General features: G+C 35.7%; 1 protein-coding gene across 1 annotated transcript in view; it reads right to left on the bottom strand.

Annotated features, from left to right (window-relative positions):
* Positions 1 to 1,865: 1,865 nt before the first annotated feature.
* luzp2 (leucine zipper protein 2) overlaps positions 1,866 to 14,500 on the bottom strand; it is a 148,806-nt gene continuing 136,171 nt past the window's right edge. The window contains exons 10-12 of the mRNA XM_014978974.2: positions 12,319 to 12,423; positions 10,318 to 10,389; positions 1,866 to 2,776 (exon numbers count right to left, since the gene is read on the bottom strand). Coding sequence (XP_014834460.2) covers positions 2,669 to 2,776; positions 10,318 to 10,389; positions 12,319 to 12,423 — 285 coding nt within the window. The 3' untranslated portion in view covers positions 1,866 to 2,668. The remainder of the gene's footprint in view (positions 2,777 to 10,317; positions 10,390 to 12,318; positions 12,424 to 14,500) is intronic.

Consider the following 14,500-nt stretch of genomic DNA (forward strand, 5'->3'; position numbering starts at 1 on the left):
TTTACATCTTATTTTTCTCTTAATGTTACTAGCTAATGCTAAATTTTTTTCTCTGCTTCAAAATTTGATGTCACTTTATGGTTTAAAACATGTCATAAATTATAATCATGTAAAGTAATGTAATGTACCAGCAACAAGAAAAAACAAACAAACAAACAAACAAAAAACAAAAACAAAGAAAATTGCTAAGTGCTCATGCGTGTTTTTTTCTATGTCAGTGAATGTGAGGTATGGTTCTGCTGTAGCAGAGGGACAATCTGTAAATATTATAGGGATGGCCTCTTTATTGGAATCCCTGGTAAGACATGTTAAAAAATTTAATATATCTTCATCTTTTATTGTAGCAGCTTTATTGTCCCACTGAAAAAAAAAAAATAAATAAATAAATAAATAAACCTTTAATTTTAGTTCCTTTCTGAAGCCAGAGAAAAAAAGTCCCACAATAATAAATAATTGTTTTAAGAAAAACTGCAAACATAATTAAGCTCTAACTGTCTGCTAGTTTCTAAGATCTTTCTCTTTTCATATGATATGATAGATAGGCTTGCTTCTTCTAGGCCACTAAGCTGGATGAAAGTCTGAATTTATCTCGCCACCACATGCATTGAGCCGTAATAAAAAAAAAGAAGACAAAAGTCCCCAAATCTCACTGTTAGAGAACTGCAGTATAAAGCAGCTTTATAGGTCGCTATTCTTTTGGAATTCCAACAGGTTATTTGGGGGAAAAGCAATTTTTTTTCAATATTTAGCAAACATTTAGAGGTTGCTAAATTAACTAGAGTGGTGCGTTTCTGTCATATGAGCCTACAGCAAACATTTCAGTCCAGTATGGCATGAATATTTAGAAAAGCACCTGATCCCTATTGTTAAGTGTGGCTTAATATATTTAACAATTTAGGTCTGTATCTCCTCCAAATGTCACCAATGACAACATAAGTTATTTAAAAAACTAACAGTATAAAGAAAAAAATCTAAAAATTTCTTAGTAAACTTCAGTTCAATTCAACTGAAAATATTTTATTTTCAAAGCCCTGATTTACAACAAATGTAATTTAACGGCACTCTACAAAACAAATAAACCCAATTTATATACAGATAGGACATTGGCATGTTATATGTCATAACAATTTGTTAATGTTGTAGTTATAGCCTCATCTTAATAGGCACATTTTAGTGCTGAAAATATCTGAATAAAAGCACTTTACAGTCATTTATTTACCTACTAGACTTTGTCTTTTTCATTATGTTGTAATACCTACCTTAAATGTGAACATCTTTACCACTGAGAACAAAGGTTTTAAATGTAGAGTTAGAAAATTGTTTCCTTATCATTAAAATTTCTCCAACTCTTGAAACCCTATTTAGTGTGGAAATAGCTCTATGGGTAATAAGTAGACAATATGAAGACAGAAATAAACAGATGTTAATTCTGTCATTACAAAACAAAAATGCTCTGATTCATTCACAAATTCAACATGAACTTTCATCTTGTGTTCTTAGAGTATAAATGCCTATCTATGCCTAATTAGAAGCTTGAGACCTGACTCTGAATTAGACACATCTAAAAGTTATAGGATGCTAGAGCTCAAGGCCTGGCTTTGAAGACTCCTGGAACAATTCATTCTAAAATGTTTTGAAAAAAAATCAGATTTCCTTGACTTTGTTAGGATCATTACTCTGTATTTCTGTTTGAAAATATCTCTGAATGCTGCACAGTTAGACCATTACCATTTGGGAGAAGCGGTGACACCTTCTATACAAGCGCTTTTTAGCTGCATGCAAGAAAGTATGACATGCTGTTAGTATGCAGAGTGTGCAAAACCTGAGCCTGGATTCATTTATTGGATCACAAACAGGCTCACTCGTTTCTTTCCCACAAATCACCGTTTATTCTTCACACATTTACTGAAAATTACAGTTTATTTAAAGGACACAGGAAGGTCAGATAACACAGATACATGTAGCTAGGAGTTACTACTCAGTGCATGGCACATTCTCAGGGAGACGACCCATTGTGAGTCTTTGGCTCTTTGCCTCAGGAGTGTTAAAGGCAGAAAGAGTGTTGAATATTAAACGTTGAACAGTTGGCCAGCCAACTTGAGCCATTATATTTCAAAATGTGGAGTAAATTAACCTTGCTACAATGAGTGACAAACAATATTCTAAGTTGGGTAGTAGTAGTAGTAATAATAATAGGCGTACTTTTTTCGTCAATTGATATACTTATCACAGGAAACAGTGTCAGACCTCACCAGTGCAAAGGGTATTTCTAGAAAGATCACACATTTAGAAAGCAGTGTCCTCACTTATAATAAAACTCAGAGAATTAAACAACAAATGAACAATCATGAAACAAGTTACCAGTGCCACTGCTACCTTTGAAAAGAATATCTAAACGCATGCCATTTTACTATGACGGTTGTCAGATGACAGTTTGAAATTTGTTGACAGTTCCAGTGTCTCAGCTTTCTCTAACAATGCTCATATGCATATGTCTTGCTATTTGTGTGTTTGGTTATGTTTGTGTGTGTGTGTGTGCGTTTTAAAAAGTAAGCGTGTAAGTCAAAATGTGTGGGCGCACGTTTTTCCTTGTAACAGTGCGCAAGTGTGTGCTCTTAGAAAGATCCTCCAGGCGATGCAGGCTGCTCTGCGATGACATGCCGTCTGCTCAGTTGTATTCGTGGAGCTTTGTCTTTTTGCTGCTTTCGCCGTCTGCATCCTTATTGTCGTGTGACAGCTTTGTGTCAAGTTGTTCACTCTGCACCTGGTCCTGTTGCTGTTGAGTTAAGAAAAAAACGGTTTACATTAGAAAAGACAAAAATGATTCACTTCTCCAGAACAGAGGTGAATATAGTGTTGATTACAGGATAAAGAGCTAGAGTCAGACTCCTCTAAATAAGACTTGGAACACTGTGAATGAGGGGGAAAAAAACATATCAGGCTGCAGAGATAAATCATTTAGAAATTCCATGCTACCAAGATGTGAGGTGGAAGAGAAGTTAAAGCAGACCTGTAAAATAAAGGCATGTTCTTCTGTGAACAGAATTCTTAGAATAGTCCTGAAATGCTCTTGTTATGACCTAGTCATACCAATTACAAACATCCAGCCCTGATGTTTACAGGACATGAACATTACATTGTCGTTTTTTTTTGCTGCCAGAATTCAACTACAAAACATTCTGGAGCAAACTGCAGCAAAATCAGACCCTCAACATCTGAAAAGAACAAACCTTAATGTACAGAATGATGTTACAAAAAGGCAGATCTTGTTACAAAACTGGATTTCTCTGATTGTCTCTTTAATTACATAAATGAAAAAAATAATTTGTCCACAATTTTCTTGCGAAAAGGGGCACAAATCTGTGTTCTTTGCCATTTCAGTTAACTTTTAGTTCATCTTATAAAACTGATGAAAAGAAAAAAACATTATTTTGATAAAATATTTGATTCTCCATCAAAATCTTTTCTGATATGATTTTTTTAAAGATGGAACTTAAAGGTAAGAAATCAATCTTATCTCTTTTAAAGAGCTTCAGGAAGTGGGGTATTAGGTAATTATATCTATATAAAGTTAAACAAAACCTAGATGACATAAAACAAAAACAAAACAGACACTCATCATTTCACAAGTAAGGATGAATAATTGCCACAGACATAGATGGGTCTGATCTTTTGTACAGCAAATAAGTAGTTATGGATTCCTAAAAGCTGTCCTAAAATTTGTTCACAAATTTTCAGGAGGAAGACATAACACTCATATTTTGGACCTGATTGCAAGCCTGGAATGCTCACAATCTGAGAACAGTCTCTAAACCAGCTGCCAAACTGGAGGCTACAAATCTTTTGCCAACTTCATCTAGTAAAAACAACAGAACTAGCTTGATTTCCATTCATCCTCAAACCCTGACTTGAAGAATACATAAGAAAAGTTAGCATGCACCTTTCAAACACATACCTGTATCTAATTAGGTAAATTAGAAGAGAAAATCTAAAGGTGAATTTGTTTGATATTTTCTTAAAAGGTTCCATGGTTAGTTGTAACAATAGACTTTATTTGAGAAATATTTATTTAGATGTAAAAACAATACAGTAATAATACTGAAGGTTATTTAGTTGTTATAAATTTTAAGAAAATATTGTCACAGGAACGTCGCCATGTTATTCACACTGCGATGCATTCTGGGTAAATGATTTGTAGTGGTCCAACTGCCTCCCTCCAGCCAAATCAGTGATGAATAACATTATTAAGCCTTTTCGATTTGAATCGAAGCTCTTTGAAATCGACCGGAATGTAGAAATCACAGGAGGTGATGATGATGAGGGGGACCAAATGGAGGAAGAGGACAGAGTTGGTCGTAGGAACTTGCTGCAGCTGCTGCCTTCAGTTTCGTAAATGAAACAATGAATGACCGTGCACCTCTGGTTGGACTGTGTGATCCGGTAAGTAATTCTGTAGCTCTGTGTCAGTTCGGCAGCAGTTGTTTAGGGTTACTTTGGTCCAGTCGGATCGGTGGTGTCAGTACCATATACGGTATAGCTCCTGTTAGCATCTCAAAAAGTCTTTGTCAGTTTTGCTGGTACAATAAATGTAGAGGGCACAGATTAAGTCCTTCGGTAGTTGTTTTCCGCTCCGTCTCTCGCACTGCACTCTTCTTTCTTTCATGTGGGAAATTATCCGGATTCGCCTCCCTTTTTCGTTTCTTTTCTTTTTTTTTTTTAAATTGCAGCCAATGGTGACACATTGTGGAATTGTCTAAAATGACACCAGGCAAACGTGATATGATAAACTACTAAGATAAAGTTAGCCTTACTTTGTTTACTCTGTAGACTCCAGTACAGAATGGAACATTATGCATCATCAACCCATAGGTGAAAAAATGGCGACCTCTATGGGTGAAAAATATAACAAAAGATACACATTTGTGGAGTAATTATGAGTTTTGGCGTACCACAAACACCATTTTTTTAGTTAATACTGAAATTACAACGGGTTCAACCAGTTGTGGATCCCTTTAAAAACTTGATGATGTTTTGTAATGTCTGGTTTTCCATTTAGTTACTCTTAACTAAACACCAGGTACATAAAATTATTTAACTATTTTATTGTGCTTGTTAGGAGTTGTTTTGTTGGCTTACTGCATGGAAGCAAACCAACAGAAAGCACTCTCTTCTTGATAGACGGTGAGCGAGTATGAGAGGGAGAAAGAGACAGAGAAGAAAATGCTGCAGTAAAGCTGTTCCTGAAGGTCTGTAGGATGTGAATTACACAATTGCATTTATTTAAAAAAATAGGAAGAAATTAATAATGAACGCAATAGATGCTTTAATTAGTCTGATTCCCTATCAACCTTTCTTATGTATATATACGAATCTGTAATTCTGTTTGAGTAGCTTCTGCTTAGACATTACATTTTCATTTGATGGAATCAAAACGCTATTGATCAGTGCCTCAAATCTATGAGGACACATGAGCTAACAGGGCATTTTAGCAGGTTTCCTATAATTGTATCTTGAAAATTAGAGTAGCAAAGACATTTTATTTTTCTAGTATCGTAAAGACTGAACTGAATGTACTTAGTGAATTACACAGTCACATTACTCAAAGTTTTGTATATTTCAAGTGTTAATTAATTTGTAAATGAAGAGATCCAGAGGAAGATTCGAGAGGCACAGGACCCAATCTGCTTGGTATCAAGTATAAAGTTTCTATAGGAAATGATGATTTGGGGAGCATTAAGACAGAATATACTTCATACCTTCATATGTGCTTTGATAGCCACATGTTCACTGTACTAAATTCCCCAGCAAACTGACCTTAACCCCAAAAATAATCTATGGGGTATTGCGAAGAGGAAGATGAAAGGCACCAAACCTGAAAATGTAAGTGAGCTATTAAAGCAACCTGGACTTCTTCGACACTTCAGGAGTCCCAGAGGCTGATGCACTACAGTAATTCATGCAAATCCAACCCTGTCCAAGTATTGAATGTCTGTATTGTACAGTACATTTATATACATTTCAGTAAGTCGGAATTTCTGTGTAAAAAAATATATATATACATATATTTTAATATTGGTCTCATGTTAAAATTTTCTGAGAAACACAGTTTAGAATTTTCTTTAGCTATAAGCCAAAACCATCAGCACTAAAGCAATACTTGAAATATATCACTCTGTGTGCACTGAATCTATGTCATTTATAAGTCTTGCATTCCAAAACAATTTACTGAACCTTACACTGCTTTACCTAATGTAAATTATAGCATGGGCTGTTAGATTTGGACAATTTATTTCTCTTTGCTTCTCTAATTTTGCCATGTTCAGCAGTACAATGGAAATTTAAATATTTCTGAAATGTAAAGCAGTTTTTAAATATTAATTCAGGCTCTCTGATATTAATTGTTTTTTTGAAGTATGCATTTTAGAGCTTGCATTGATAGGCAGCATATAGGGACTGATCTCTCTCGCAGCTCCACATCAAGGCCAGTGGTATCGTCTCCTTTTGGTGAATGGCTTCCTTAGATAAATAACAGTTTGTGCAATGCTGTGTACTTTACTGTGGAGGGTGAGAAGTGTTTCACCCATAAATTATTGATGTGGAAACTCTGGCTGCTCCGTTTTTTTATTTTTTTATTTTATTGTTTGCTGCTTGTGTGTGTGAATGCTGTGCACCCAATTTAACCATCACATCCTCTTAGTGAAGGATGGAGGCAAACTTCCAAGCTGATGATGTGCAATTGTGTTAGGTCTTCATGTTATAGTTGTTTTCCTGGTGTGCTATGAAAAATCATAAAACTTGCACAAAATAGTGTTAATTCTGTTGAAGGGTTTTAATCTAAAGATGCAGTTATGCATGGACTTAATCTGGTTTACTGAAAAAAGAGGTCACTACTTGCTGTGTATTAGTGAACAGAACTCAAAGTTCTTATTAACGGATGTAACATCTAAACATTACAAATAAAATAAGTCACTTTGAAAACATGTGTTTCTCCAATTTGTGTCTATCGTTCACGACGCATTAAAACTGAATCTTTGTATTTTTGTGATTCGAGTTCAGGATCCAGAGCTGCCTTCTCTTCCATTTTAATAATTTAAGTCATCTTTGGCAGTGACAGAGATGACACATAGACTCTGAAAAAGAAAATTCTCCAAGCATCTGTTTAGTGCTCACCAGTGTCACTTCAGAGAATGCCTTGAGGCTTGCTGACTGCTAAGAAACAGAGTTACACACAGCTCTGCTTGGCAGTAGACTATAGATTAAATGTTCATCTTGAAACAAAGTGCCAGAAAAATGGCAAACAAAAATGAGTAGTATAGATCCTACCAAATGATACAAGCTAAACAGAAAAACAAAGAAAAAAAAGTACATTTAATTATCACATAACTGTATTGGAAAATTGGGCATTTCACTTAGTTATGAGGATTCCTGACAACAAACGGCCCTGTGTGCTTTGGTATTTCCTTTTTCTCTATATGTCTCATTTATCAGCAGTAAAACTCCCCCAACCACACCGGCGTATAAGTAGCTTTTTTCATTTATTCACAAAATAAATACACTGCAAATCCACATCGAGTGTGGCTTGTACAAAAGTATTCATAACCCTTTGATGATTACAGCTTCATTACATTTATGCAACACAAAGCAGCACATAACTGTGATGTGAAAGTAAAAAAAAAATCTGGAATGTGAATTGTGCATTTATTTTTTGCCCCATAAGTAAACATTTTTTATAGAGCTAACTTTTGCTGCAATTGCAGCTACAAGTATTTTGTGTGTTTCTCTATCACCTTTGCACAACTACAAACTTGCAGTTTTGTCACTTCTGCTCTGCCTGTATGTTTAGGGTTGTTCCCTTGCTGGAAAGTAATCCTCCATTTATTACAAAGGTCCTTTGCAAGTCCTGACTTGTGATTTAGTTACTTCTGAGTAACTAAATCTGGACAGAAATAACTTGGAGTTCTTCTGGATGCAGTTAATTATACCGAATCTTAGATAGAGATAATATGAGTATAGCTGGAGGCAGAGTGAAGGGGTCTTAACTCAGATACATGCTTCAATTTACAGACTGGTATTGATGAATAAAGAAAATGAAACTTTGTTTTCTCTTTTCGCTTCACAAGCAGGCCCTTCTTCTTTATAGTCTTCTAAAGTCTAAAATCTGTAAAATCACAACAAAATGCATTTTAGTTACCAAAGATTTAAATCAATTTGGAAGCAAAAAGCGCAAAGTTACTTCCAAAGTTATCATCACAAAATAAGGTGATGCCAAAAGTGTTTTTATTTTTTTGTTAGTTTTTTTCCCCCCTTAAATCATCTTGCAAAAATGAGGTGGTGATTATTTTTTTAGACTTAGGCCATTATTTTGGGAAAGTGACATAATGTTTCTGAGATAAGGAACTGCTGACAAATGCTAGGAAAATGTTAAGACTCTCAAATTCCAACCCATTAAATGGGTAATACATTTTACTGCAAAAGACTGAAGGCATTTTATTGTTCAAGCCAATAACACATGTATCCTTACAGGCAATTCATGCAGAATAAAACTCAAACTGAAAAAAATTATCAGAATTTTTATTAGTAAGAATGGCAAGTAGTTTATGTGGATCTTAAGACTAAAATTCACTCAATTTTATCTAGTCCCGTGTCACGCTATGCCATTTTTCTTTGTCCACCCTTCAAAGAACATCTTCACATCAAGCTAGGAGCCTCTCAAGTTTTCAGTCTCATAAATTGAACATGAGGACACATAATGAAGGTAGACTGACTGAAACGAAGAGCGCCTTGATGCAGATTGATCCGCAGGGACCGGAATGCAAATTACGACTAATCACATTGTTTACTACACCCTGAATGGCAAAAGGGCTGTGAATGAGGGATGTGGGGAAGGAGTTGATTGTAGGCTTGCTGTGGTAAGCCAATTTGAAAAATTTCCCATGCAATAAAGGAAGCACTGGAAAGGTTTGGAAAGCAGGGGAAGATGTTACGCATCACTTTTTCAAAAAGACGTAGGCATTTATATTTGGCAAAATTAGACTTTTAATGAATAGATATTTCTTTGGATGTTGTTTTTGACTTATACTAAAAAAGATAAACAAAACAGAATCACTTCATGTAGACTGACTCGTTTATGCTTCTGCATCACATAAAATAACATCTCTTTCTCCACACCGACTACCCAGGCTCCCATGACATGAAGACAACAACAACAAAAAAAAAAAAAACATGTTTTCTAGTATAAATCAAACCAACAGAGTCAAATGTGTCCATTGGAACTGTGTCAAAATGTTCTTGAATTCTAGGCATGTGTGTTCTAAATATGGACTTCTGCCACTTGGAATGGGAGACAGTTGCTCAGTTACAACGTATTGCACTGCATTTAAAATGAGATGCATTGTTTTGCCATCTGCCAAACAGGTGTGACTCAGTTCAATACTAGATTGACGGAGACAACTATGCATAGAATTTGGCAGACCATTGAAAATCACACTGCATAGATGTCACTGACACACTGAGTGTTGGATTTGACTGGATTGGTTGCCTTTTCTTAGCAATATGATGTAGGTGGTGTTTCTTCTTTTATTTCAGTATCTTTTGATTAGCGGTTGTCATCAATTATGTAGTCATCCTGCTAGATACGTTTAGGTTGTCTTTCTTAAAGAAGTCTTTCGAATTGAGTTTAATTGGAATTTTTGATCTTTGGAATTATATTTTTGTGTTTTGCTTTATTTTGGTATTTAACTTCTACTCCCACATTCCTTTTGTGTTCTGTCAGCCATTTCTCCCATTTCATCTCATCTCACTTCAGCTACTTGTCTTCCCTCACAGCTACACCTGGTTTCTAATCAACCACCTGCTCCTTGTCAGTAATCAACTCTCCAGCTTCAACATCTCTCATCTCATCAAATCCAACTGTTACATCCAGCATGTTTCCTGGTTCATGTTTTCTTGTTCAAGTTCTCCCAGGACTTTGAGTTTTTGATTTGTTTTTCTTGTCTAAACAGTTTAATTTTGGAACAACTTGTCTGATGTCTTGTCTCTACATTTGGGTCCTTCTCTTTACAATTTTTATGATAATATCATCGTCATGTCCTATAAAGGTTATGATGTAAATAGCCAACAGCCTAAATATGGAGGATATGCAATATAATAGCCACAAATTACCATCTCTCCTCTTTAAATAGCAATTATAAAAAAATGCACTGACTAGGCTACTCAATGATGCAGTAAATTAACCCAAAGCATAAAATAGTCTCTGTAATTAATAATTAGCCAAGTTTTCTATGAAAGTAATGACAGATGAAGTATTGCACAGCATACCTGAATGTCTGGTAGGCTTTTGCTTTCTGGGGCTGATCCATCCGTCTGATTCTGGAAGCATTCACCTGCGGTCTATTAGAGAAAAGCAAGAGCATATAAGTACATTGCAGATAGTGATTGTATCATCTTTCTGTTTAGATTAAAAACTAATGACGTGAGCACAGCCATGTCAGTGAGCAAAATGTTTTAGCAATCATAAACACTGATTGATTTTTCTTTCACCAGATAGAACTTTAATTTAAGAAAGTAGTCAATCTGTTGGAAATCTAAAATTAAATCTACAAATAATTGATTTTACAGCAGTCAATGTCTTCAGTTTAAAAAAAAAAGGTTGTTGCTAATTACAAAATACAAATGGACAAATGTATATTCTCTTTATTAAAATTAAAACAAAACAAATAAGAAGTGAAGGACATAATCTAAAGGAATCTAAAATCATCTTTCTTGTTTAACAGGGCTATATTTTATTGTATTATTATTATTTTCCAAGCTCAGTTATAAAAGGAAAATAGAAACAACTTCACAGCACTTGTGTTTGACTGTAGGGATAGTATTATATCTGCAGCTTTCTTTCCTCTACACACAGTGTAGGGAATTGTGGACAAATAGTTCAATCTTTGTTTCATCAGAAACGAGAATTTTGCCTCACAGTCTGAGAGGTGTTCAGCTGGCTATTGTCAAATTCCCAGTGGTCTCTCATGTGTCTTTACTGAGCAATGGCTTCTCCCAGGCCAATCTAACACAAAAGCCTGACTGGTCAAATAATGCATCAATGGCCATAGGTCTGTGAGGTTTCCCCTTCTCCACTGTGGGAAACCTTTTCACTCTAATTACCTAATCTGGCAGGGTAAGCAGATCTATTAACTGTTCTAGATTTATTTTGATTTCAATAAGGCACATTTTCTAGTATTCTTTTGAAGATCTGGACCTTCACACGGTCTTCCCCACGCCAATTTTGCTACATCACAGCTTGATTGTAACTCTGACAGTCATTTTCAGCTGTAAGATGTTACACAGGTAGGTGCCTGCCCTTTTAATTGTGCCCAATGAATATACAGAAGGGGACTCCTGTCAAGTTTAAAGAACAAATGCAAGGACTATTGACAAAAGAAGAGCGCTTATAACTTTTTGATGCTGGTTATAAAAAGATTTCTCTGGATTATCAGGGAACATACTGACCAGAGTGCAAACCCAATTATTCCCAAACAGGGTTATTCCAAATAAAACAATGATTGTGACTTTTTTTCTTTGTTTAATTAAGAGAGGCTGTGTGGGAGTAGACTTAAAACATGTCATTTAAACATGCGACGGTCTTATTTTCTCCACAGTGACAGGCACTGTTCAAGAGGAAGACAACAAAAGCTGGTGCAGCAGGACCCATAATCAAATAATAAGCATATAAAAAATGGATTTTTCTCATGACAACCTGTAAAACGATGAACATCCTTTTCCCCAAGGCAAAATAAACTGCTCATTAGAAAACGATTGAGTGCATGGCTCACTTCAGGACTACATTTACAGTTCTGATAATGTCAACTATGATTATGAGGTTAGAGCTTTTGTTTTTTACATCCTTTCATGTATTGTGTATTTATATTGTGTTTATATGTTATATTTTTTTGTCTACCTTAAGGACTACAGATGGAAATCAGCCAGTAACTAAATCTAGTGCAGTGCAACTCTTTTCTGATGAGGTTAATGTTCTTGTTTATGGTCCTGAATAAATACATTCAAACTCGACCATATGCAAAAAAAAAAAAAAAAATCTACCGTAATTAATCTTTAACAGTTTGAAAGAATTTCATGACCAAGGTGAAACTTGCTAAAGATCTTGTAAGTTAGCCAATTTGGCCGATTTGCTAACCCTAATGAAGGCACTTGAAGTAAATTGGTTGATCTGATTTCTGATGAAGGTGCTTGAATTTCATGAAAAGATGGAGCTCATGAATACAAGGCCTGTGGTCAAATAGACCATTACCATTAATTACTCCAAAAGCTCACCTTTTCCATCTGGCACTCTTTAACTCCAACACTCTCTCTTCTTATTTCACTGATGTTCATGGGTGATTTACTGGAGGAAACAATTCTCTGAACCTTGGAGATATCCTGAAGAGAAAAGTAGACACCTCTTTATGTTAGGTTTAGAAAAGTACATAGACATTTAACAGCTCTGATGAAAAGGATTTTGACTTACTTGACCAGAGTACTTACAATATGTATACTATTTAAAGCTAAATTTTGCCATTGCAGGTTGACTTGAAGTGGATATCTAACCTCAAAATTTCACAATACAATGGAGAGGGAATAGAGGTGCAATATTTCACAAAATCCACAGCTCAGTTTGCTTTAGTTTCAGGGTACACTTTTCAATTCAGGTTGTATCACATATTTTTTTTTCTCTTTTCTGTTTGGTCAACATTCCAGAAACGCCATACAACAGCATTCGATAATGAGCTTTTTTGTTGCTGCAAGAATGTGGGCTCCCAGGAAAATGTTTCAAACTCTGAGCCTTCACAGCAGCCATGCGAAAAAGCAAAACAGCTTCCTGACCTGGCTGTTGTGCTCTGCTGCTTCAACAGGTTACAAGTATAAGACGCTTGACTTGCAGGTGTGTTGAGCTAACATACACATGTCCCAAAGTGAGACAAGCCAACCAAAGATTAACAGCAAGACTATAGACATGCAATCACAACTGGGGTTTGGTGACCCTTACTGAATTTAACACAAATTACATATGGGAATGTTGAAAATGTTGCTCTTTGTCGGAGCAGCATTCAGTCATACACAAAAAAAAATATGTACAATAATAAGTGTTATTGAGTATATGTTGACCACAAACAGACATTTCCAGCTGAAATGAAGCTAGAGGGAGCATCAGGAAAAGGTAAAGTCAAGTCAAGCACATCCAAGCAACGGGGCAGTTCAAAGTGCTTTACATTATAAAATAGGTGCAATAGGGTGAAAAAAAGCACACATCCCTCTATACAAGGACACACTCCAGGCTAGAACGGGCCCCTGTGTCAGGTTTTCCCACTGCATAAACCTCCAAACTGTAAACCTCCAAACTGAAACTTGCAGAATGCATCGTGATCAGATGCCTGAACAACCTTAACTGACCTATCTTGACGCAGAGAATGAGTGCCTGTATGGCTCCTATGGAGGAAGCACATTTTCTTCCAATCTTAGTCAATATCAAGACTATTTGTGAAGTTATGAGGGTGAGACTTGAAGCCAGAGTGATAAATTGAGAACTTAAACTTTTTGGGCCAGCTCTAAGACAAACCACAGAAGCGCCTGCATTTCTGCAGATGAGGCCATAGTCAGTCGACCCATCTCCTTCTCCATACTACCATCATTCATGAACAAGACACCAAGATACTTAAAGTCAGACACCCTATCTGAAGGGAGCAATCCACTTTCGAAAGGGGACTTAAAACAATTTGGTTTATTTTTTTTTAATTTTTTTTTTACCTTATACTACAAGTTGTGTGGTGAGGACAAAGATTTGTGCTAAAAAAAGTAATTTTGGTATTCAGTATTTGTTTTCCAAACAGGCATACAGTTAAAGTAGGTCAGGTTTGGTCTCTTGAGAGCTTAAAGTAAGATAGCTGCAAAATGAAGGGAGGCAGTCTTTGCTTGTCACTGCCAAACCTCATTCCGACTTTGTCAGCTGAAGTAACATCCTTTTAGCAGGTTCAGTGGAAATGACTTTACTTGAGGAAGATACCACTTTTTAGCCATTTCATGCATAATTTTAAAACTTCTGACAGGATCTGTCTCAATCAGCCACAGTTTTTTGAAATGCAATGGAAAAAGGGAAGAGTTTTGCATGTCATTTTCTTGGAAGTGGTCTTCCAGTAAAAAAAAGCTGATGTTTAAGGTGAGAACATTTATTATTCAGCAGTTTCAAAGTAAATTGAATTCCACTGTAAAATCTAAAAAAAGTGAATAATGTGATATAATTTATAACATAATGAGTCAGTCTACATCCATTGGAAAAGCTGACTGATGCTTTTATAAATGGCATAGCTTGCAGTTATATTCACTCTCTACAATGGGTCCAGAAGTGTGTGTGCAGGCCCCAGGATCAAACTTCACACAGTGAGAAGTCACTCTTTATTCACAAACTAAAGCAGAAAGTAATGAAAATGTCAAACTGGGAAGTAAAACATTTTCCACTGTT

Source organism: Poecilia mexicana, unplaced genomic scaffold (genome assembly GCF_051168715.1).
Source record: "Poecilia mexicana isolate PSO_F unplaced genomic scaffold, ASM5116871v1 scaffold_3, whole genome shotgun sequence".
NCBI classification, from domain to species: Eukaryota; Metazoa; Chordata; class Actinopteri; order Cyprinodontiformes; family Poeciliidae; genus Poecilia; species Poecilia mexicana.